Here is a 24,176-nt window from a genome sequence, read left to right as displayed (position 1 = left end):
ATCTAATAAATAACAATATTGTTTAAATGTTATTTATTTAAAACGAACTTTATTTAATTATAAATGTGGAGAGGTAACAATCAATAAATATAGTTTCTTCATATCTATTAATAACAAAACTTCTGGGGAGTTATAAATATATATATATATATTTGCCGATTTTTTTCTTCGAGTAAAAAAGTACCAAAATGCCACACTATGTAAAAATGCACTTAAAAGATTCTTTATGCTAACAACAAGTTGTGATGAAAACTTGGTAAATTAATCAATGAAAATACTCTGTGTGGGTGTACACAAAATACAAATCACATCAAATACGACTATACTTCTTTCAATATCAGTGATTGTCGATTTAACTCATCGTACTTCGACTTGGACTTAACAAAACTTACAAAGGACAACAACAATAACACTGAAGTTAATGTATTTATAAACAAATGGTATACTCCTCTTGTTTCGAATTACCAGACGTATATATTTAAGTCTTCGTTAAATGTAATATATATTGAAAAACTGGAGTATCAACAGAACAAAAGTCTTGTATTTGAAATCAATTGTATTGTCAAAAAATTGGTAATCAATTCGATTGCCAATTACACATTTAAAAATTTTTTGATAATAAATAACATCATTGTGATGTACGAAGATTACTCGGACTCAATTCTATTTGAAATTCAGGGATCGTTAAATGACAACACAAATATACTGACCGCATGTGGTCATCGTGCTGTAATGAAAAATCACATAGATAGAACTTGCATGTGTACGTATGTATAAACTGTAATTCATAACATGGTAGTAAACTATATTATAATTAAATTTATTATAATTATATAATACCTTAACAAAAAACAATATTTTAATATGAAAAATTCCCCAATGTCTTGAGTAAAAATACTTCAAAATTAATTTTTAACAAGATAAGCCGCGTTTTATTAGACAAATATATAATAGTGTATTAACTAGGGTTTAAAAAACAAACAATAATAAATGTACCAGATAAACTGTCCGATTCTACGAAAAATCGCATGGTTAAAATTAAAGGCGTGAGAATTGCTTTAACAAAAGGAATGACTTATAAAAATATCCAAAAGTTGTTTTCGATGTCTTTTCGCGACATTTCCACAACAAAAGACTTAAAAGAAGATAAGCCAATTGTTTTAAAAAAGAAAGGAAGAAAAATAAAACATGACAAAGAATTCACAATGAAAGTAGTCGAATTGACATCAAAAGATATTTTTTCTTCTTCAAAAATTATTCAAAAAGAAATAAAAGGTAGTGCATCAACGGTCAACAGAATCAGACACGAAGAAGGATTCATTTATACCAAACAAATCCAAAGACCGAGCATGAACCCAATTCACTTTAAAAGAGACTTGAATTTTGTAAGAAACAGACAGAAAAACGCTCGAAAGTGTATGCATTAAATAAATGGATGAACAATTCAATATACTCTGATGTAAGCCGCTTTTGCTTGCTATCTGATGGCCGTTGTATTTTGAGGAAAAAGGGGGGAGTATACAGAAGGATCTTTCGTGGATTGTTCTAAATACAATGTGTCTACAATGGTGTGGGGAGGCATAGGGAAAAATTTTAAAACGAAACTATCTATTTGTCAAAGTTTCATGAATAAAGATGGTTATGTTAAAATGTTAAAAGAAAATGAAGTTTTTGTAGATGCCAAAAAAGTTTACGGAAAAAGATTCTACTTTATGCAGGACGGGGCTACATGCCACACTGCAAAAACACGATGTATTGGTTTGAAGTAAATGGTGTTAAAGTAGTCAAAAACTGGCCACCATATTTTCCTGATCTTAATCCAATTGAAAATTTATGGAGCATCATGGAGAAGCGTCTAAGATTAAAAAGAGCTCGTTTCAAAATGTAAAAGAGTTGGAAAAGGAATTATTTGCTGTATGGGATTTGATTTCCATGGAAGAAATCAACAATTTGATTGATTCTACACAAAAAAGGTTTGCATTGTGTATCGAAAATTGTATACAATTTATTGGATATTTACTTTGAAAACAAAGCAAAAATTATTTTTACTTCCGCGTTTTCTATATCCTCGATCTTAGTGAATTTAGTTGATTTTTTTGATTTTAAAGGTTTTTTTATTTTATATTGAAAAAACTTTAAAGATAAAGTGGTAGTAAATTCTACAAAAACAAAATAATACGATGTTTTTGTTTTAAACAATGGGATTATTAGGGTTGTATTTAAATGGTAATACCAATTTATGGTTTCCAGTTTATGTAAATTAATGGTATATAGATTGTAACAACATTAAAGTATTGATATTGGATACAACTAACATATAAAATGAAATATATTTGATGTTAATATAATAGTATACACTTTTATTTTAACTTTTTTTCAATATAAAAATAAAAAAAACCTTTAAAAAACTAGAAAAAATCAACTAAATTCACTAAGATCGAAATTATAGAAAACGCGGAAGTGAAAATAATTTCTGTTTAGTTTTCAAAGTAAAAACTCAACTTCCTCTTTCTGTGGAACATCAATTTTTATAGTACCCCAAGAATATCCACGATCTATTCTGGGATTAGTTAACGCATTATAAGGAGTAGAAAGAATCGGAAGAATAGTATATGTCCCATTTTCAGTGTATTCATTTTCAAACACTTCAAACACAGAATCAAGAGGCCATATAGTAATTTTTATAACTTCTGGTAAAGAACCATGCTTCTTAAGCATTTCTCTAAGATTTAATAAAATATCGGGATCATGAATACCATTCAAAACATAAGGATCAGATGGGTTATCACACATCTCAGAGCGACTATAGTTCACATTGAAATTACGAAAACCATAAAAAGTAGGAGTGATAACCAAAATTTTCTTTTTCACATTTTCATTATGTGAAAAAGAAAATGAAAAGTGTGACGAAAAAATCCAAAGAAACAGGAAATTTCTCAAAATGAACTCACCCGAGTTCAAAAATGCGTTGAAAACAATTGCAAAGCTCTCAGAGGAAGACAAAATTGGGCAGCTTGTTTACTCATGAAAAGTAGTGTCTGATGGCGACACGATGACCAGCGCTTTCAAACAGGTTGGTATACTTTATGTGGTTCTACACCCATCTAAAGAAGAGTTGGAAAATATGAGACGTGTCAACCCCAACTTCAACACTGTAGACCTTCTTAAAGGTATTGCAAAAGTTGACATGTCTTATGCCAGAGAGGTTTGCTCTTTTCTTGGTAAGGATCCAAAAAGAAAAGAAACCCAAAATGTTAGAGTTTCCATTGAAATTTTTACTGACAGAGAGCACAGGCTCGGTGTTGAAAAATTTATGAAAATCAAAAAGGATGAAAAGAACAAAATTTCAAATGAAAAGAAACTTCTAAAATAAATAATAACTTGGTTTTATTTTTTTAATTTTTTTAATTAAATTTTCTATTTTTTTATTAAAGCGTTTTATCGCAATAAAAATCTGTAAAATATAAATTTTTAAAGTTCTAATAATCAAAAAATAGAGAAGGGTATAAAAGAGAACTTTTAAAGTGTAAATAACAAATTATTACGTTTAATGCTAAGTTAACCATTTTTTGTTTGTTTATTAGACAGCAACACATTGAAAAAAATGATTAATGCTATAGTGAAGATAAGGAACAAGCCGATAATAAACAAGCCGACATTCATTCTTGTTCTATTTATTGATTAAAATTATCAAACTAAACGTTTATTTTTTTATTTGAAAACAAATGTATTTTTTGTTAAATGTCTCTATAATGTTAGCAATATCCCATTTTCTTTAAAATAAATTCTGTAATAACTCAACTATTAACCGTAATATAAATCGACTTTAACTGCCTTCTTCTAAACACTTCAAAAAAATGCTCAGGCAAAATGAAAATGATGTTTTTTTATTTTTGTTTAAATAAAAAAATAAAATCAAATAACATTCAGAAAACACATTACCATTATTCACCAAAAATTATTAAAAGCGGTTTTTTCCACCCCTTTATAAAATTTGAAATAACGGGATTTTTGTTCCAGAAAAACACGCGAGTAATCCCCAAAATGCATTTTATTATAAAAATATGATAAAATAATTGAATAAAATTTTTGAAGTCGAGTCTTCATTTATAATAATTAAAAAAGGCGCAAAAGTATCGCTTAATATCGATATATCGATTATATTTTCACTATAATGACTAGATTGTCATAACACAAAATTATTAATTGTTTGCTTTATTTTTTTTGTTTTTAGTGTTTTTTAAAATTCTTTATTTCATTTTCTTTTGTCCAGAGTAGAAAACCACATGTTTGTTTTTAATTAAAATGAAAAATTTTTAATTAATTTTTTTAAATTAATTAAATTTAATTTAATTTTTTTTAAATTAAAAAAAATTAAAATTAAAAAAAAGTGATATTTAGTAACAAATTGACACAAACAACAACATCCCAATTTATTAACGTGTTTATCGTTGTGTGAATTGACTTACAACGTTAAGTTTGTGTTGTATAGTCGATTTAAGGTCAAATCAAATAACGGTATTGGTATTTTTTTCAAAATTAAGTCTGTACTTATAATTTTTTGTTTTTTTTTGTTTTTAAAGAAAAAAAAATAAAAAACGGGACTTTAGGAAGTTCTAAAAATACGGCGGTACAGTCTTTTGAACTACAGTTTATATTTGATTATCATTGATAATTAATCATTTGTGAAGTGTTATAAATTACAATAATTTTGTATTTTAATTGACTGTAAATTTAACTTTAAAAAATAAATCTTTATTTTAATTCATAATAATCTCCTGTTAAAATAACATAAAAAGAAAACTCTGTAATTAAAACAAAAGTGTAAGAGCAATGGCCAACAAAATAATAACCATCTTCAAAGCTCCATTGCATTTTCCCGAAGTTTTATTAAGCGTTAACCCATCTTTGCATTTACTGCATGAATCTTTTGTATTGCAAATTATGCATCCACTGATATGTCTGTCACAAGGCACACAAGCTCCCCATGATGTTGTGTAATATCCTTCTTTGCATACACATTCGCCTCCTTTAGCTTCAAAATACTCCGCATTACACACAGAGCATTTCTCTGTACTACATGAAGTACAGAATTCGTTCAATTTGTCTTTGCATGGATCGCAAGTCTGAGTTTTTGTGTCGTAAACATATCCTTCAATGCACACACATATTCCATCAACAGGAGTTTCCTTAAAGAAATTTTCAACAGCACATTTAACACACTTCATTTGGTCTTCACATACTTTGCAATTCTTTGAACACGTCAAACAATTTTCCCCACTTAGATAATATCCATCATTGCATCCTTCGCACTTATTCCCGGGAACTGGCTTGCGGTTTACATCAATGCACTTTTCACAGTCTGTTGCACTTGTACAATTTTCACATTTACTGTCGCATTGTTTGCATTTATTTTCTTTGGTGTCCAAGTAATACCCTTTGATACACTTTTCACATGTAAAACCAGTTCTGAAAGTTGCTGGATCACAAACAGTGCAATGCTCTTTATCAGTGCAAACATTACAATTATCAGCGCAAGGTTCACATTTACCATTAATATTCAAAAACCTGTTGGTGTCTTTACATGTTGTGCAATTTGTTGTTGGTTCTCTTAATTCATCAACACACTCAGTACAATGGACGTAAATGCCGTTGCCATAGTCACATTCCTTTTTGCAAACAGTCAAATCGTTGAGGCAATTGACACATGTATTGGTATTTGGATCAAGATAGACGCCCTGATCACATTCACATTTTGGTGGATTTCTACTATTTTTACAACCCAAACATTCTATATTTCCATCTTTAATTTGACACCCATTGCATACACTTGGACATCTTGCACACGATCCATCGGTTTCGTTGAATGTAAAACCTTCTTTACAAGTTGTGCAATACTTTGTTGGGTCTGAAGCAGGCAGTGCTAAAATAGCATTCCCATCTTTACATTGAGTGCAAGCAGTTGAATCACATGTTAAACATCCGATTCCATGATTGCATGTTTGACACACTTTTGTGTTGTCCATATAATATCCATCAACACACTGCGAGCATTGTGTTGTTCCAAATCCAATTGCCATATGATCTTTATCACATTGCAAGCAATTAATTTGTTTGTTTTGGACAACATAATTTTTGTTATTTGAGCATCCTTCTATTTTCTTGACACAGACATCTATCTTATTAGCTTCAGTTAAAAAATCGGTATTACATTCACATTGTTTTGTTGGGTCTCTTCCCTGTCCATTATAAAGTGTTGGTTGACATGTCAAACAAGTCACTTTTGTTTGACCAGTTTCCCAAACACAAGTTGCACATTTTTCGGGGCACTTTTCACATTTTTCATCTTTTAAATAAGTTCCTGTTGGACAAACACATTTTCCTTCTGATGTGTATTTTGCTCCAGTTGCGCAGAGTGTGCAATATTTGCCATTGGCACTCTCAATACAACCGTCAAGGTTAGTCATTTTTGAACAATCTGTAAACGTTGAAGCATTTGTTTGATAATATCCATTTTTACACATACAGTTTTTGGTCACATCTCTGTTGTTTTTCGCGCACTCTATTTCAGTTTTATCAGTAGTTTGTGTTTTGTACATGTAACTTCTTCTTAAAATTGGATTGCATTTACTTCCAGGATTGGTGGTCTCGTTATATGCTGGTACCAACTCTTCAAAAAAAGAGTTCACTCCTTTGTACTTACAGAACTTATAAGTTGTATCATAAGTACCAATTTCAGCTGGCGCGTCCGATAAAATTTCTACCAAATTTTCGGTTGGAGTTAATATGCATTTTCCATTTAATAAAACACCATTTGGGTTTCCATTATTGAAAGCGCATTTGTAGCAAGTCACACCATCATCGGCACATTGCGCACAATTTTCATCTTCGCATGGTTCTGTTTTTGTCGCTTTCCAATTATCGTACAAAGAACTTCCAGGCATTGGCGTATCTGCAGTCAAACAATCCATAAAATGTCCTTTGCATTTTTTGCATGAATAAACTTTTGTTTCTTTATCATAATCAAGATAATATCCAGTCTTGCAAATTGGGCTTCCTGAAGATTTATCTAACCCATCATTTGCAAACGGATTGCATATTCCATTAAGTGCATAATATCCGTCTTCACAAATACCACATTTCCCATCCGATCTGAATTCAACACAGTAATTGGAAACACATTTACCTCCGGAAACTTTACATCTTTTATTACATTGAGTACATTTGGTGGTATCATACAATTCACACAAACTGTCGTACTGTTTGTTTTCATCTCCTCTCACTCCACACATTGTACATTTTCCTGTATCTTCAATGTAATATCCTTCTCTACATGATGTGCAAGTAATCTTTGTAAGTGTTTCTTTGAGTTGATTACAATTTGCGTCTTTTTTAACACATTCTTTAGATGATAGAATGTATCCAACATCACACTTCAAACAGTTGTCCCCATTTTGTCTTAAACAACCTTCAATTATTTTTTGTTTGGTTTGACAATGTTTTTCTTCATTAAGTGTTTTGTCTCCATAGCATTTTAAACATACAGGTTTGCCTTTTTCCAATCCAGAAAGAGCACAATTTGTTTTATCAAAAATTTCGTCTCCATTTGGAGCATCTTCACACTCATCTAAATTTACTTTTGTTGCAAGTCCTTGCCCACAATACTTACATTTTGTCGTTTTTGTTGATCCACTTACTGAATCAAAAGTACTTACACATTTTTTGCAAGTGTCAAAAATGTCGTTAAAAGAACAAGTACAGGCACCTGTTGAACTACATTTGTTACATCCATAATCACAAAATTTGCATTCAGCACCACTTTTATATACATAGGGATCATCTACTTTACAATTTTTTGGATCATAAACACACTTTCCATTCTCGAGTTTAAAGTAACTATTTTCACACTCAATACAATTGATAGTATCAGTCGGATTTCCATTATCATCAAGTATTCTTTTGAACTTTTTGCAGTTGGGATAAGTTGTTCTTGGTTCTTTTTCTCCAACTTTCAAAAAAGGATCCGCGTTTGCCAAAAGTATTACTAAAAAGGTTAAAAGCATTTGTTTAATTCAGTTTTATTTTTTTGTCAATAGAAACAAATTTTATTAGCGCTATTATTAGTATAAAATTTTTGTTGTTGATCAACTAAAGTTATTTATGTCATCTCTTTATATTTAAAAGACTTAACAAAAAATTATTCAAATCATTTATATAACATTTTTTTTTGAAACTAATTTGTAATTATAAATGTAGTTTAAAACAACTTTTCATTTTTTGTTTGGGGTCCAAATTTATCACATAATAAAAATGGAAATCTTTCATTAAATGAGTATTTTAAATAAAAATATGTAATCATTTACATTGTTACAAGTTTTGATAAATTTATTGTGGTAATTATTGTGATTCACAACAAAAATTATCCATTTGTTTTAAGATATTGATTTCCTTTATTATAAACCAACATATCAATAACATATAACATTTATTGAAATAACCATTTATAATAACGTATCGTTATTAACAGTTAAAAATATGAAAATTAAAAAGCTTAACAATTTTATTTTGCTTAGTTTTAATGTTCCAATTTAATATTTCAACCTAAACACAATTGCTTAATTAGCACAATTATTAAAAATATAGTTATTATTTTTATTAATATAACCACTTTTTTTATAATACTTGATATTATTTAAATTTATGTTTATTTGACAACAATATAATCATTGAAACTAAAATTGAATGGAATTATTAAAAAAGGTAATTTTTAAATATTAGTCTCAACAATTGTTTTTAATTGTTTTGATTAACATTTTATTGTTTTGTTTTGTTTATTAATTCAATTATATTAATGTTTAATAATCATTTGTTCGTTTCAAAATCGTCATATATTTGGTAAAAAAACAAAGATTTAATTAAAGTCAGTCTGTAAACGTTGTACACTCCCCAAACGTTGTTTTTTAGTGTTATATTTTTAGAACTATAGAAAGTTCTTACAATAAACGAAACTATCAGCAAAAAAACAATAATGTTTACCATATTAAACTTATTTTTTTTTAGCAATTCCCGCTTTAAAACAATTTCAAAGAGTAAAAAAAGAAATAATTGGATTAAAGCAACTCTAAAACTAATAAACGTCAACCCTAATAATCCCACATTTTGGTTATTATTCAACTCTATTATTTATCTTCCTTTTATTTACAAAAACATATGTTCAGAAAAGATAAAAAACGAAAAAACTTGATGAGTAAATATAATTAAAAATAACACTTTTCAACACAAGCAAGACATAATTTTTATTATGAATAATTTATAAGCTTTTTGAACCACAAGAAAATGAAAATGTGGTATCAAGTTAACAAAATTAGATGTTTGAACATATCAGGGATTCTGGTATGCTTTAATTTTATCTTTATCAACTCAAAGAAAAAAAATTAGATTAATTTAAAGCTTTTTGTAATAAAATAGTCTAAAGATACTGCATTAACAATCTTTCGTCTAGTTGAAAGCATTAAACAAACGATAAGACAATTTCATTTTTTTTTCAAAATTATCGTAAAAAGAACACAAACACGTTAATCAAACTAAATTAAAATTCATGTGTTCGGACTTTATTTTAATTACTAGAACCAAGATTTTTGAGAGCGCTTGGTTTTGTGGTTCTATATTCAAATATTGTAACCAATAGGCATTTATGGTCTTTGTTATAAAGCTCATTTTTAAAACTTTCTGAAATTTTTTTTACTTGGTCTATTACAAAACAAAAAGAATCAAAACTTTTAAATTAAACAACTGATGGTTTTATTAGTAAGTATTTTATAGTTAAAATATAGTTTTTAATAGATTTTTAAACCTTTAAATGTTTATTATGAAAAAATATAACGGAAACGAATAATTTTAAAATGAATAAAACTTACAGTAAAATGTATTTGAGTTGAATTTAAATCCGATAAAATATGTTGGTATATCACTTGGATGATAAATAAAAATATTATAACATTCTATACAAAACTATAAATTATACTATAAAAACCCTTGAAATAATACAGACTTATCATTAGGAAAAAAGAGTGAATAACAGAGCCAACAAAACACTTAAATTTTTATCCTTGATTTTAGAGAACTTAAACATTATCTTTGCAGGGTCCTCCTTTCTAAATATAAGTGGCATGATTTATTTCTAATTATAAAGAGGTAAAAAAAATAATAAAAAGAGCAATTCAAAATAAAAATATACAAGAAAAAACAAAATATGCTTTTTTTACCAAATACATCTATTTCTCCCAAACACTTCTTAATATGTTATAATATATACAACTATATTATAGATACAATTCGATAACATTTATTTTTTAATTGAAAATATAATTAAAACCTAAATTGTTATTTTGAACTTTTTAATAACAACATGCTTACACCAAAGTTCCCAATTGAGATGAAAAAAAATATATGGGACGAAAGGCTAACTGAAGTACTCGACAAAAACAAAAGATTATTTTGTTGTAAATTTTGTGGGTATTTCCCAAACAAAAATGATGCTTCCGAACATTACGTGACACATCATGAATGTCAAAATGTGGAAGTTAGAAAAATAGTTGAAAATGCATACAATGCGGGTCAAAAAGCCGGTCACTACAAATCATTCGGAATTGTAACACCACAATTACACACTAAAAAAAAGTTATGATAAAAGTTCAGTTGATGGAGGAAGAAAACTCACAAATGAATTGGCAATGTTGTTTGCTGCCAATAACATAGTATCAAAATACCACGTGTTAAAAGATATTATATCTCTGTGTGCTGACTCGGTTAAGCAGTATGGCGTTGAAGTACTTGAAAAGGTATGTTCAAGTAATCAAACATTAACAAAAAGAGTAAGCGAATTCTCAAATAGTTGTATTGATGAAGTAAACATTGAAATTGACAAAGCTTTATTTGTGGCGTTTGCTTAAGATGAATGTAAGTTATACAAAAAACCATGGTACTCTTTTTCTGTGCGTGTAGTGGATGAAGATTTAAACGTCAGTGTAAGGCAACTAGAAATGAAAGTACAGTATGGAAATGCGACTGGTCATTTATTGGCAAGCAATATGAGAAAAAAGTGGATGATTACAATGTTGATCACAATAAAATATCTGCATTTGTTGGAGATGGTGGTGCTAATGTGATGGGTGTTAACAAAGGAATGGCCATACGAATGGTGAATGAATACAAGGAAGAAGGAGGAAGAAAGTGTCCCTTGTTTCCGGTATGGTGTTTTTGTCATCGACTAAGTTTGTGCACAGAAGAATGTCTTGGTGTTAAAGGTATGGGTGATTGTGTAGAAATAATTTCCGATATTTGTGAATTCTTAAGGGAGGGTGGTGAGTTTTATGATAAATACAAAACTACTCCACCAACATATTGTAAGACAAGATTTTTATCTTTAGAAAATACATTTAAATGGATCTTAAAAAATTATGAAAACGTCAAAACACATTTGATTAATTTTGAAATTCAAGATTATATTTACGGAAATTACACGGTTGAAGAACTTAAAAATATATTTCGAGATACGACAACAAAGATGAATATTTGTTTTATCGTCGATACTCTCGGAAGACTTCAACTTCTCAACAAGGAATTGTAGGAAAAAAAGTCTATTATTTTTAGAAGTTTTAAAAAGATTCAAATGTTTACCAACGACGTCAAGAAAATGATCAGCGAAGTGTTTAACAGGTCTTACGAACATTTCCCGCACATGAAGGAGTTTGACGATGAAACATATCCAATTGATGGAATGTTGGAGTTGTTGGATTGTCTTGAATCGTCCCTTCTCGTAAGATTTTCTTCTGTGGCAATCGCTCCTGTTTTTAAAGGAAGCAGTGCCGAGTTTATTAAACATCAAACACAAAACACCGAAAATAATAATCAACAATTGAATTACTACTGTGACTTCGCAAACAACTTTGATGCGTTTATTACTGGTAAGTTACAAGTACCTGATATATTTGAATATTATAAAAACGAAATTCTAGATTTACGAAATTATTCTGACATTTCAACTTTCAGGGAAAAAATACAACAAACAAAAGAAGCAAAAAGTAAAAACAGTGTTCTGACAAGTTCTGTTTCTTTGGATCTTTTGGATTATGTTCCAATACTTAGTAAGAACTCGAGGCTTTATTATCTTTTGGCGGTCCTCTTAAGCATTCCTCCAACAACAGCGATGGTTGAGTCGAGTTTTTCCATATTGAAAAGATTCTCACAATGTAATATCACCAAAGAAAAATTAAGAGAGCGAGTTCTTGTTAAGGACTTTTATTTAAACAAAAAAGAAAATCAAATACAGAAATCAAAAACCAAGAAATGAATAATAATTCAAATGTGGAATTAATTAATTATGTATAATTATTGTTATTTTAAAATTAAAATTATTAAATAATTTTTTAATAAAAAAAATTGTGTTGTTATTTTAGTTTAATAATATAGTTTGATAATAATTAATTAGTTTTAAATTGTAAAAAAAGATTTTAAAAAAAGTTGAAATTTTTTTACCTAAAAGCAAAAGTTGTCCTGGAATAATTAATTGTCTTAAGTAAAAATTAAAAATTACATTCTATTAACACGTGTCATTTTTTGTTGATGTGGTGAAACGTGGTGGCTGGTTTTTTGAAAAAGGAGGACCCTGGACTTAACAACGTTATTCGACTGATTCTATTGAAGACATTAATCAACTTTTAAAAACTTTTTATTGTTTTTTTAACCAATTTTTATATTTTTCTTGCTTCAAAGAACAGTTTAGAAGTCGTTTTTTTATGCTTCCCTTTTGTCTTTCGACAAATTCAACCTTATCTTTACAAGAAAAATTAATGTATAATCTCAAAAATGATTTTTGGCATTTCGAAAAAAGAAATTAAGTTATGTTAACCTTGTTTTTTTGAATCAAATTGCGGAAAAGTGGAAAAATAAACTATACAACTAACTATAAAAGTGTTATTAAATTACTATTATTTTGGCAACATCGCTTTTTTTCTGCCCCTTTATAATTAAATTCAGATCTCTGCGTTTGGGCTTCGCCCCTTCAGGTTTTTCCAAAACCGTCCTCCTCGCGATTCAATTAAATTATGATAAAATATAGTTTATAATGTTGTATCCTTTAATTTAACATAATTTATGGGTTAGCTATCTTCCACCGACACCAGTGCACATAAGTTGCACAATTAAATAAAATCAAATAACATTTTGTGAAAAATTGTGTTTTTCTATTTTTGATTTTTTTAAACCAAAAAAGCTTTTTTAATTGTAGCAATTCTTCAAACTTTTAAAGTTTTGTAAAACTATCTTTAAACTTAAAAAACAAACTATGATTAAAATAAATTGACAATATCACACATTGTTTCTTTGTAAACAATAAGACGAGGTTTACCACAGTTGTCTTCATTTGTAAATAAATACTGCCTAATGTCATATCTGGCGACTTTCTTAATGTCAAAAGTCTATTTTGAAACATAAGTTTAGGTGTGAATGATACAAAAAATATATTTTTAAGCTGAGGCTGCAGTACAATACACAAACAATTTGCCTACTATCAAATTATGGGCAATATATGAAATGTATAAATAATCAAAGTGTATAAAAAGGTAATAAAAAATTGAATTAAATAGATTAGTTATTGTTTAAAGTCTGGTGTTATTTGCTTCATTTTGCAAGTTTTTGCATAATGGCCTAGATTGCCACAAACAAAACAATGCTTCGGTTTAGATTGAGATGGATCTTTTTTCTTGTGTTGTGATTTTGTCTTTCCTTCAGCTAAGTCTACTTCAGTTGAAGCTTTGACTTGTTTTATTTTGGTGAGTTTTGTAGGATCTTTAATGGTATCAACAACAAGAGTCTCATTTAAACAAGTTCCAATTGTCGTTTCTGTTATTTACGAGTCCTCGAATAAGAGATTAATTTATTTCCCAATGAGTTCTTGTTTTCGATTTTCTCTTCTTGGACTTCTTCAAACACAACCTTTTTCCCTTCAAAAACATTAATGACTGTTGGAATAATTCGAGGATTGGCTTTGACGTTTGGGTAATACTTCTCGAGTAGCATTTGAAAATCGTTAAATGACAAATTTTTTAACTCTTCGAGTTTAAGGACTTTAGACTCATGCGTAACAAGTTTGGCTGACGTTTTGAGTCTTTTTAAATCAAACAGTCTTAAAGGAACTTTTTTGAAACTTGAGATATAAAGTCTTAGTAAATGGGGACAAGGAAATCCATTATTAGAAAATGATAGACATGAACACGAATTTAAGGAAGTAATACACGTGTTTGAGTCAAAAAAAAGACATAAGAAGAGGATCTCGTACCGTTTTTACACACTCAACCAAAGCATCAGATGTTGATCGAGTTATACATATAAGTACATCATCTTCAAAATAACTAGAAAGAAGGTTTATATTGTCAGTGTTATTATAGTTATAATTGGAATTTGTTTCTAATGTCTTAGAACAAGAGACTAAAGATTTGGCTATTTGTTCGAGAGTGCACTTTTTGTGTTCAATTTTACGTTTGAGCCATCCAAAAAAGCCCTCAATTCCATTTGAGGTGGAGTTGGTGGTTTTAGTCATCATCGAACTTGGAAGCCAGCATTTTGCACAGTCGAGAAGTTCACGAAACATTCGACACTTGGTTGGCGAAGAGTTCTTTATATTTGATTTATTGGTACATTCAATCAATGTTTCTAAAGTTTCTTTTACACAATCCATAATATGGTTACCGTCAAGTTCGGTGTTTTTATCATCATAAAAGTTTTCTTCTATTTTAGATGTTTCATCTTGTATGATTTGGTTTTTCATTGCTACAATCAATTGTTCTTCGGTTCCTTCTTTACCAAACACCACTTTATTAAATAAATTGACAAGTGGGTGGTATTTACCAAACTCTGTTATTAAATTACGTCTTATATGTCTGGTACAAAACACCAAATTGACGTCTTTAAAAACTTGAAGCAGAGCATTTGTTTGGCTCAAACAACGGTCACAAATGACTACTGTCAAATCATAAAATTTTTTAACATAAGAAAAGACCAATACAAAAGATTGTGTCGTTCTGTTAGTCATCAAAGCGAAAAACACACAATGAGACCTTTTTTCTTTGTCAATATTTACAGCAACAACTAGAGGTAATCCAAATTCATTAGTTCCACAAGTGTCATCAACAACAACTTCTCCGATATCTCTTGATGTACATAATGTTTGGTTGATACAAACACAACCTTGAAAAATACCACGTCGATTTGTAAATATAATTGTAGACCAGTCTGACAAGGAATTAAAATAATCTCTCAGTTGTTTGGCTTGACACAATTGGTTGTCTTTTCTATCTTTGTGTAATAATGATGACATCACTTTACCTGTAAAAGGTAGTCCAAACTCATCTTTAATATTGTCTGGAGATATACCAAGCTTAAATCTGTCTTTCATCCTTTTCATTTCTTCTTGTGTGAAAAATGGTTTGACATTATCTGGGAGATAATCAAATGTATGAGAATGAAGATGGTGAAAAGTAATTTGAACCACATGGGATTTTTGTTTTGAAAGTGACATTACTAATCTACATTTACAACCTCTGTAAACACATTTGAAAAATTGATTCGAACTGTTTGTATGCCTGTTTGCAGTTGTGAATAAAGAAAATGCACCACCGTTGATCGTAAATACTGATGCTTCTTTCATTTTTCTTGCTTGGGTTTCGAATGAATATTCTTTGAATGCTTCTGTTATTTGGTTTACAACCACTTGAGGCGTTTTAAAGTAATTATAATTCTCTTTTTCATCAACATTGATGACGTAGTCGATATGTATCGAATTCATTTGAATGGTTTGTTTTTTGAGTTTAAAGATAGTTTTACAAAACTTTAAAAGTTTGAAGAATTGCTACAATTAAAAAAGCTTTTTTGGTTTAAAAAAATCAAAAATAGAAAAACACAATTTTTCACAAAATGTTATTTGATTTTATTTAATTGTGCAACTTATGTGCACTGGTGTCGGTGGAAGATAGCTAACCCCATAATTTATATACTACTATACACTTTTTTATTTTTCTATGAAAATTATTCACTGAGTATATATAGCTATTCTAGTAAACATAAACATATATTTTATTATATTAATATCAATAAAGTATTATTTATATTATTTATATAAATAAAAAAAATTAGTAAATAAGTAAAACTGAATAATTCAAATAAAACTAAGATATGATGATATTGACAGAATTTGAAAGAACAAAGATACATTGAAGCCATATAAAAAAGACTTTCTTGACTTATCAAAGGAAGTTCATTTCAGAATTGTTCAGTTTGCATGTTGCCGGTGGTGATGACTTCGGAGCTTCGGCTGGTGGAGCCAACAAGGGATAGAAAGGTGCCAAGTTTTTGACTGTGGGATCTAATTACAGAGAACAACTTGATGATCTTATGAAGAAATTGAGAATGACTACACCACATTATATTATATGCATTCTTTTAAATACACAGAAGAGAAGACACTACTTCATTGACTCGACTGTCTTGAAGCAATTGAGATGCAATGGTGTCTTGGAAGGTATTAGAATTACACGTCTTGGGTATCCAAACAAAATGAATCATCTACAACGAATTCTTGAAGAGATACCTTTTTCTTGGAACGAACATCAACAAGAAGTCTTCAGATGCTATGCCAGTAGTCAAGGATCTCATGAAACTATTTTGTGAGAAGTATAAAAAGGATGGCAAGAGTGAACACTGAAGAATTCAAGTTAAATAAGACCAAAATTTTCTCCAAGGTTGGTGTTCTTGTTGAAATTGAAGAGATTAGAGAAAACAGAGTCACTGAACTTGTCGGTGGTCTTCATGTGTGTGCAAAAGTAATCTCACAAAGAAAGTTTATTGAACAGAAACTCAATGAACATATTGCCATTATTGTCATTCAAGACACCATTCACACTTGGTACCAATTCAGAAATTGGGTTTGGTTCAGATTGTTACAAAAGGTTAGACCAATACTCAAAAGGAGAGGAGTCAACGAAGAACCGCAGCCAAGGACAAAGAAATTGAAACTTTGAAGAAAAAGCTTGCTGAAGAAATTGCAAAGAGAGAAGCCGCCGAGAAGGCACTTTTTGAGATGAAAATCAAGAACGTCGACTTGGAAGCTTTAGTCCAAAAGTTTAAAGAAGATATTGAGTCAAAGAAGGTTTCTCTCGACAAGGCTGATATGAAGTCACGAGAAGAACAAGAACACATTGAGGAACTCCAAGGTGATATTAAGAGAGGAAAGGAAGACTTGGGCAAGTTAACCACTGAGTACAAATAACTTAAAGCTGATAATCAAAGACTTCAAAACGAAAATATTGAACACAAAACCACTATTGCTAAGAAGGATAGTGTCATCATAGAGTTGAACAAAGATATTGAAGATAAGGAAGGTGAAATTTCTGACTCGAAAAAGAAACTAGTGGTTGAAGAAGACAATTCAAAGGATCTTGAGACACAATTGCACGAGAAGGAAGACGATATTGGTGACTTGGAGAAACAAGTAAAGAATTTGCAAAACACCATTTCGGATGTTAGTGCATAGAATAAAAACACTGGCTCTGTTTGAATGATATTAAAGACGATCTTGCCAATACTAAAAAATGATTTGAAAAAGACTCAATTGGCTCTTGACGATACTGAGAAGAAACTCGACAAACAAGTTGCTCAGAACAAGAAGGTCTCAGACGAAAAAGATGGGTATAACCAACAATTGCAAGCTGAGAAGACTAAGGCTGCTGCTTTGACTTCAGCAAATGGTGTAAATGATAAGATGATTTCTGCTTTAAACTCGGAGAAAGACGAATTAGAAGATAAGAACAGAAAACTTGATTCTTTTAATAAAGATGCTCAGAGAAAACTTGCTGAGTTGGTTAAGAGAATTGAAGATGGTCTGAATGACTCTGATATGTTGAAAGCACAGAAGGCCGACTACGAAGCCCAAATCCAAGCGTTGAAAGACGATATGGAGAAGACTGGAAAAGACTTGGCTGGTGCCAAATCGATAATGAACCAAAAAGACGTTGAACTTAATAACTTGAGTGAACTGCTTGCTGAATAACAAAAAGAAAAGGAAGAACTTGAAACAGTCAAGAAGGACAAATTTGCGAAAGAAAAAGTTGCCAAGAAGTTGAAAACAGAAAACGACGAAATTAAAGAAAAGGTGAAGAACTTACGAATGACAAAGACCAACTTTCTTCTGAAAAGAAGAAGCTTCAAGACCAATATGACCAACTCATTAACTTGGTCTCAGTACACGAAGATGAGACCAACAACTTGAATGGTTCAATCAAAAAGTTACAAAGAGACTTTAGAAGCAAACAACACCGAGTTGACTGAATTAAGAGACAGAACAGCTAAAGACAAGAATAAATATAGCCGATTTGGAACAACAAGTACAAGACCTTGAAGAGAGACCAGTTGTGACTTCAAATATTGATCAAACTGAAGTCATCAAGAGAGACAACCAAATCGCTGATTTGGAAAAGGCAGTTGCTGCGTTGAAAGAACAGAACACTCGACTTGATGCTGCTAAGAAAGATATGAAGAAGCAATCTGTCGAAGACGCTTCGAAGATTAAGAATTATGAATCACAGATTAAGGCATTTGAAGCACAAAAGAAGATGGCATTAGACGACAAAACGGAGGACGAGAAGACTGCTGCTGACCAATCTGATAGAAGAAAGAAGATGGAAGACCAAGTCAAAGCATTCAATGCACAAGTCTTATCACTTTAATTCCATGTCAGTGCACCAGCTTCTGTTGCTCAAAAAGAAGAGAAGAATATGTTGAATGCAAGAATTGCTGAAATTCAAGCCCAACTTGATGAAGAAAGACAAAAGGCTGACAGTGCAGATGCTGCAAGAAAAGCTGCTGAGAGCAAGTTGCAGGAAGTCCAGTTCAACTTAGATGAAGCAAATAACACTAAAGAAAAGTTGACTAAAAAGCGAATGACTTGACCGTCCAAGTTGATCAACTCACAGATGAGGAGAAGAATAAAAATGATTTGGAGGAAATGGACAAGATGATTAACGACTTGAATGCCGAAGTTGACAAGGCACAGAAACAACTTGACACTGCAAATGATGACAAAGATGGCAATGAAGAGATGAAACAGAAATACCAAGACGAACTGAAGAGTGTTAGAACTGAACTTGATCAAAAAAAGAAAGACCACACTAAGACCCAATTGATTAAAAAAAGTACGAGAAGGATATCGCTAAAATCACAGTCAAAGCTGAAACTTTTGAGAAGAATGTCCAGATGGCTGAGAGAAGACTATGAGAGATTATAAAACTGCCTCCGAAGAATTGATGAGAACAAAGACAGAACTCGATGAGAAACAAGACGAATGCGACAAACTTGAAGATGATATGTCTGAGATGAAGTTAAAATTGGAAGCCTTTGAACAAGCTGCGAAGACTTATAAACAGTCGAAGAACACTTACGAGAAGAAATTGACTGAGTTGAATGAACAACTTGATCTTTAAAAAATAACTGCCCAACAGATTAAAACCCAGAAGAAGAGCAATGCAGACAAACTCAGAGAAGTGATGGAGAACGAAAACGAATTTGGTGAATATAAGGAACATTTTGATGAATTTATTAACTCTTTGACTGCTCAAAAGGCTGATTCACAGAAGGAACTTGAGAAGGAGAGAGCAATGAAACAAAAACCCGACAAAGAAACTCAAAAACTTAGAGTTAAAGTCACCGATTCAGAAGCTAAATTGGCAGACGCCGGTGCTACTGGAGCTTCTATTGCTAAATTGAAAGCGAAACAGAAAAGGAAGAAGCACAAGACGCAGCTGCTAAAGCTAAGAAACAAGCTAAACAGTATGCCAGAAAGGTTGAAGAGGCTGAGAGAAAGCTTGCAGAATTCGAACAGAAAGAGTCTACATTCAACACTCATATTGGTAAGACACAAGCCGATTTGAAGAAGACTCGACAATAAGTCAGAGATGGAGAATTGAGAATTGTTGAGTTGTAAGACGGGTCAGAAAGGCCGGTGAAGATCTGAACAACAAACAACTTGAAATTGATCGGGTTAGTGCAATTACTTTTAAAGACTAAGAACAATTCGATTCAAGTAAAACACAAAAAGACAAAAATAAATAATTATTACATTGTTTTATAGTTTTTTTAAATTAAAATCTAAAGTCTGATTTTTAATTAATGATATTCCAAAAATACAACAAGGAAATTTATTATATCAGTTTTTTTTATATTATAATATATAGTATCGACCATCGCTAATTAAAAACCATAAATACATAGTAAATTTCTTATTAATTTTTACTATTTGATATTCTCAAAGAAACGTTGGTTGTCAATTTTGTTTTGCTTTTCAAATCAATCGGTTTCACGTTTTAATCGCCTTTAAATTATGACACTTCTGTGATTAACTGTATTAAATGGTCTGCCGGTTGGTTGATATTACTCGGAAATTAGCCAAAGAAAAAATTACAAACTCCACATTTTTTGCTTTTTTTTTAAATGTATAATGTGGTCAAAAAGTAAAAAAATTTAAAAATAAAACAAAAAATTATTATTTCGAAAAAAAAAGAAAAAAAGCTATTTATTATAATTAAAAAACTAAATATATAGTTAATATCTCCCTCATTAATTAAAAATTAGACTTTAGTTAAAATACAAGAGTCTAGTTATCAAATAATAATATTTTTATTATTTTTTATAGTTTAATTTCAACTAGATGCCTCGAGTCTTTGAAAAATGCCTATTCAAATAATTTTCATTGAATGATGGATATATCCAATGACAATAAAAGATTGTGATGTTCTATTTTTAATAAAGAATTAGAGTTTCGATACAAAATCGTTACAAATTAATTTAATCATATTAACTTTATCTGTAGAACGCAAAAATACATTTAAAAGTAGCGATTCATTTCACAACATAACTGATGTTTTTATATATTTAAAATAGTCAATTTACTATATACTGTCAATTGTAATATTCTAATTATGTAATAAAGTCTATTGATCTTTTCTAAGTTTGTTGCTTTATAAATTTGTGTTACCAAACTATTAAATTATAATTAATTATATCAACATTCGTGCTATTTGTTTTTAGATGACAATATTAACTTTAATATGATTATAATATAATCATATAGTTTGTAATTTGAAAAAACCCATAATAAATAAAAATACCAAACTAAACTGTATTCCAAAACTCTGTACTGTTTCCAAAATTTATAAAAACCCTTTGTCCTAATTTTCCATTATTTACTGTTTTTTATCTGTTTTATTTTCTATTTTCCTTTTTGTTGAACCAACAACAGTACACAGTTTGAAACCCTTAAAAATCAATACAATTTCAATTATTGAACAAAAAATCGGGAAAGCATCCAAAATTTAGGCAAATCTTTCCCGATTTTCCAGGTTCGTTTTTTTGGTTAGTGATTCATTTTGTAACTAAACGTGAGTAAAATTTTATCTTTCAGATAAACATAAGATAAACGACAATATAATGATTAACAAACGATGTGACGGACGACACAATTGCGTTGAATGATATAATACTTTAACTAATAACAAGTTTTTGTTAATTTCAACAATTAAATAATAGCCATCGGATACATAAAACAACAAACATTTAAAAACGAACAAGTTCGCTAATTACTACAGTATTAAATGAAATAAACATTTAAAAAATAAAAAATAAAACTTTTCAATTGTAAAGTCTTAAACGATTTTATAAATGCTGGTTTTACTCGTTCATACTTTTTATTTTTATATGAAACACAACTTGGCTATTCTGTACACACAGATATTAAATTTAAAAATTGTGTTTTCTTTTTTGGGCAAAATTTGTGTTATGGTAATTAAAATTTTAATCCCAAGTTTGTTTTTTATATTTTTCAAGTAAATTTTGGGTGCAATTTGTCAAGTAAATTTAAAAAAAATCAAGTTTGTTATTTTGTTTTTTACGAGTAAATATTTTAAACAAAAAATGAGGGTTAAGCAAAGAAAAAATAATTTAGTAATTATTTGTCCAATAAATTGGGTCATCCCAGTACAGAGTTTTGAAAAATAGTTTACTTTCCATTTAATATACTTCAGAAACATACAACGGGACACAAAGAGTAGATATACCGCAACTATCGAAACTTGTTGAACCCAGCGAGTTGCGGCGTCGTGTATCCATCTCCGGAGAAGATACTTGACACAAAGAGGAGATGCCTGAAAGACTAGAAACATCAAAGATGTCCTAATCGAGTGTTCGTTCCAGTGTTAGTTTGAAGGGTAAAACCCGTTTTCTTTCCGTCTGTCCGACCCTTCAAAAGGACAGATTTTGTTAAAACTGTGTGCATTAATTCAAGTTATGGTGACGTGGCAAATTACAAATATGGCACTTTTGGAGTCAACATGTTGCAATGTTTAAAAATGTAAATAAAAAATGACAAAAAGTCAGTTAAGTTGGAAAACAACAACACTCTTTGGTGTGAAATATTTGTTATCAGTCAACTCGTTCTCTTTGGCGGTGTAAACGTGTGAATTGCAATAACTCCCGTTTTCATTTTTCTTGCGCACACATATATCATTACCATTAACACCAAATAAAAAGAGATATTGACTGTATTGAGGATATAGAAAAAATTCATAATCGGTTTCAATTCCTGTCTTACCAAACTTTTTTGGATTCAAAGTTCCATTTCTCACTAGTGAAAAAATGTACGAATTGCCACCATTGAGCCAATCGCCAACTTTATTAATATATCCAGTGAACACACCGCCAAACTTGTTGTGATTAGTGTCTTCGACCAAAAAACACAAGTTACATTTGTTCATAACTTTATCAATAAACACCGGAGTGTCTGTTGACCAGTCGTCTTTGTCTGGGTCAAAAACAACACTTCCTAATTTGTACCCCGTCAATTTCTCAAGACCATTTTTCTCTTCAAGTGTGATGTGTTCGCGTTTTTTTGAATTGATGAATTTCTGCGATTTAATAATTTGATCAACGTTGGAGTTTTTAATTTGTACAATTTTATAAATCTGGTCTGTATCTTTAAGTGGTTTTGTGTCTATATTGCATTTTTCTTCATAAAGTTCAATTCTAATATTAAATATCTCATACAACTTGTCGTTGTCACTCTCAGTTGAATATGAAGCCAATTCACTTTTGATTTTGTTGGATGCGCTATCCAAATCGGTGACGATTGTGTTGAGTGATGTTGTAATGTTCTTCTTTCTCTCAAATACCTCATCGAGTCTGTCGAAGTGTCCCTCTGCATTTTCAATGCGTTGATCAATGTTAAGTGACTTGTCATCAACAAAATTGTATTCCTTTTTTAATTTGTGGAAGTCTGACACCTCCTTTGCTGCGTTAGTGCAGAGTGCTGAGAGTGCTGTTAACTCGTTTTCCATTGTATGTTAATAGAGTTTATTTGTTTTAATATTTAATTTTATATAAATCTCATCCAAAAACACTAATACCTCATACATAATGATTTTTGAATTGAATTACAGTAAGACCTCGATTATTTTTAAACCTCGACAATTTCAAAAATATGATTGGTTGTTTGAAATTTTTTGGAAAAATGCGAGGTAATCTAAAGTTAGTTAATTTGATTATTAGCTGATATAACAATTTACTAAAAAATTCAAAATCTACAATTTGGAAAGTGTCAAGGTTTTTAAAATAAAAAAAATGGAAATAATCGAGGTCTTACTGTATCAAATTTTAAATAAATTAAATTTATATAAAATGATTTTAATTTTAAACCAGAGTATAGTAAATAAATTATTATACCTAATTTTTTGATTTCGTGTCAAAAAAGAAATTAAAAAAATAAATTATTATAAAATGATAAATATAGGTGAGCCACAAAACCGTTACGAAACGGGACCTACATTGACCACCACCTCTAAAAATAGATTTATTTTTTCTATTTCGAATCATATTCAAATTAAAATTATAGTAAATAGGAAACTGGGATAATATTAGGTCTGGTTCTCGAATTCAAAAAATGCCGAAAAATCACCTCAAGTCAGTGGAAACCGAGTGAGACGGAGCATTGAAAAGAAGGTTCTGAAGGCACACTCAAACAGTCTGTTTGTGCACCGTTTCACCCACTTTCCAAGTCCTCCCTTGGCGCGAATCCACCG

The 24,176-nt window shown here is 30.1% G+C and overlaps 5 protein-coding genes across 5 annotated transcripts; 4 read left to right on the top strand and 1 right to left on the bottom strand.

Moving 5' to 3' along the window:
• Nucleotides 1-4,811: 4,811 nt before the first annotated feature.
• EIN_104790 (furin repeat-containing protein, putative) lies at nucleotides 4,812-8,063 on the bottom strand (the record flags this gene model as incomplete). The annotated part of the gene is made up of 1 exon (XM_004255469.1): nucleotides 4,812-8,063. The coding sequence occupies one exon, from the start codon at nucleotides 8,061-8,063 to the stop codon at nucleotides 4,812-4,814; it is 3,252 nt and encodes a 1,083-aa protein (XP_004255517.1).
• An 8,676-nt stretch (nucleotides 8,064-16,739) lies between these two features.
• Nucleotides 16,740-18,103, top strand: EIN_104780 (myosin-7, putative; the record flags this gene model as incomplete). Its single annotated transcript, XM_004255468.1, has 4 exons — nucleotides 16,740-16,979; nucleotides 17,024-17,301; nucleotides 17,344-17,575; nucleotides 17,624-18,103. 4 exons carry the CDS (start codon nucleotides 16,740-16,742, stop codon nucleotides 18,101-18,103), a joined length of 1,230 nt encoding a protein of 409 aa, XP_004255516.1.
• A 219-nt stretch (nucleotides 18,104-18,322) lies between these two features.
• EIN_104770 (hypothetical protein) lies at nucleotides 18,323-18,779 on the top strand (the record flags this gene model as incomplete). Its single annotated transcript, XM_004255467.1, has 2 exons — nucleotides 18,323-18,372; nucleotides 18,410-18,779. 2 exons carry the CDS (start codon nucleotides 18,323-18,325, stop codon nucleotides 18,777-18,779), a joined length of 420 nt encoding a protein of 139 aa, XP_004255515.1.
• A 55-nt stretch (nucleotides 18,780-18,834) lies between these two features.
• On the top strand, nucleotides 18,835-19,532 carry EIN_104760 (hypothetical protein; the record flags this gene model as incomplete). Its single annotated transcript, XM_004255466.1, has 3 exons — nucleotides 18,835-18,925; nucleotides 18,990-19,244; nucleotides 19,315-19,532. 3 exons carry the CDS (start codon nucleotides 18,835-18,837, stop codon nucleotides 19,530-19,532), a joined length of 564 nt encoding a protein of 187 aa, XP_004255514.1.
• Nucleotides 19,533-19,595: 63 nt separating this feature from the next.
• Nucleotides 19,596-19,979, top strand: EIN_104750 (hypothetical protein; the record flags this gene model as incomplete). The annotated part of the gene is made up of 1 exon (XM_004255465.1): nucleotides 19,596-19,979. One exon carries the CDS (start codon nucleotides 19,596-19,598, stop codon nucleotides 19,977-19,979), a length of 384 nt encoding a protein of 127 aa, XP_004255513.1.
• Nucleotides 19,980-24,176: the final 4,197 nt, after the last annotated feature.

The sequence above is a fragment of the Entamoeba invadens genome (genome assembly GCF_000330505.1).
Source record: "Entamoeba invadens IP1 unplaced genomic scaffold scaff_1105074726611, whole genome shotgun sequence".
NCBI classification, from domain to species: Eukaryota; Evosea; order Mastigamoebida; family Endamoebidae; genus Entamoeba; species Entamoeba invadens.
This window is presented reverse-complemented; position numbering and strand designations above follow the sequence as displayed.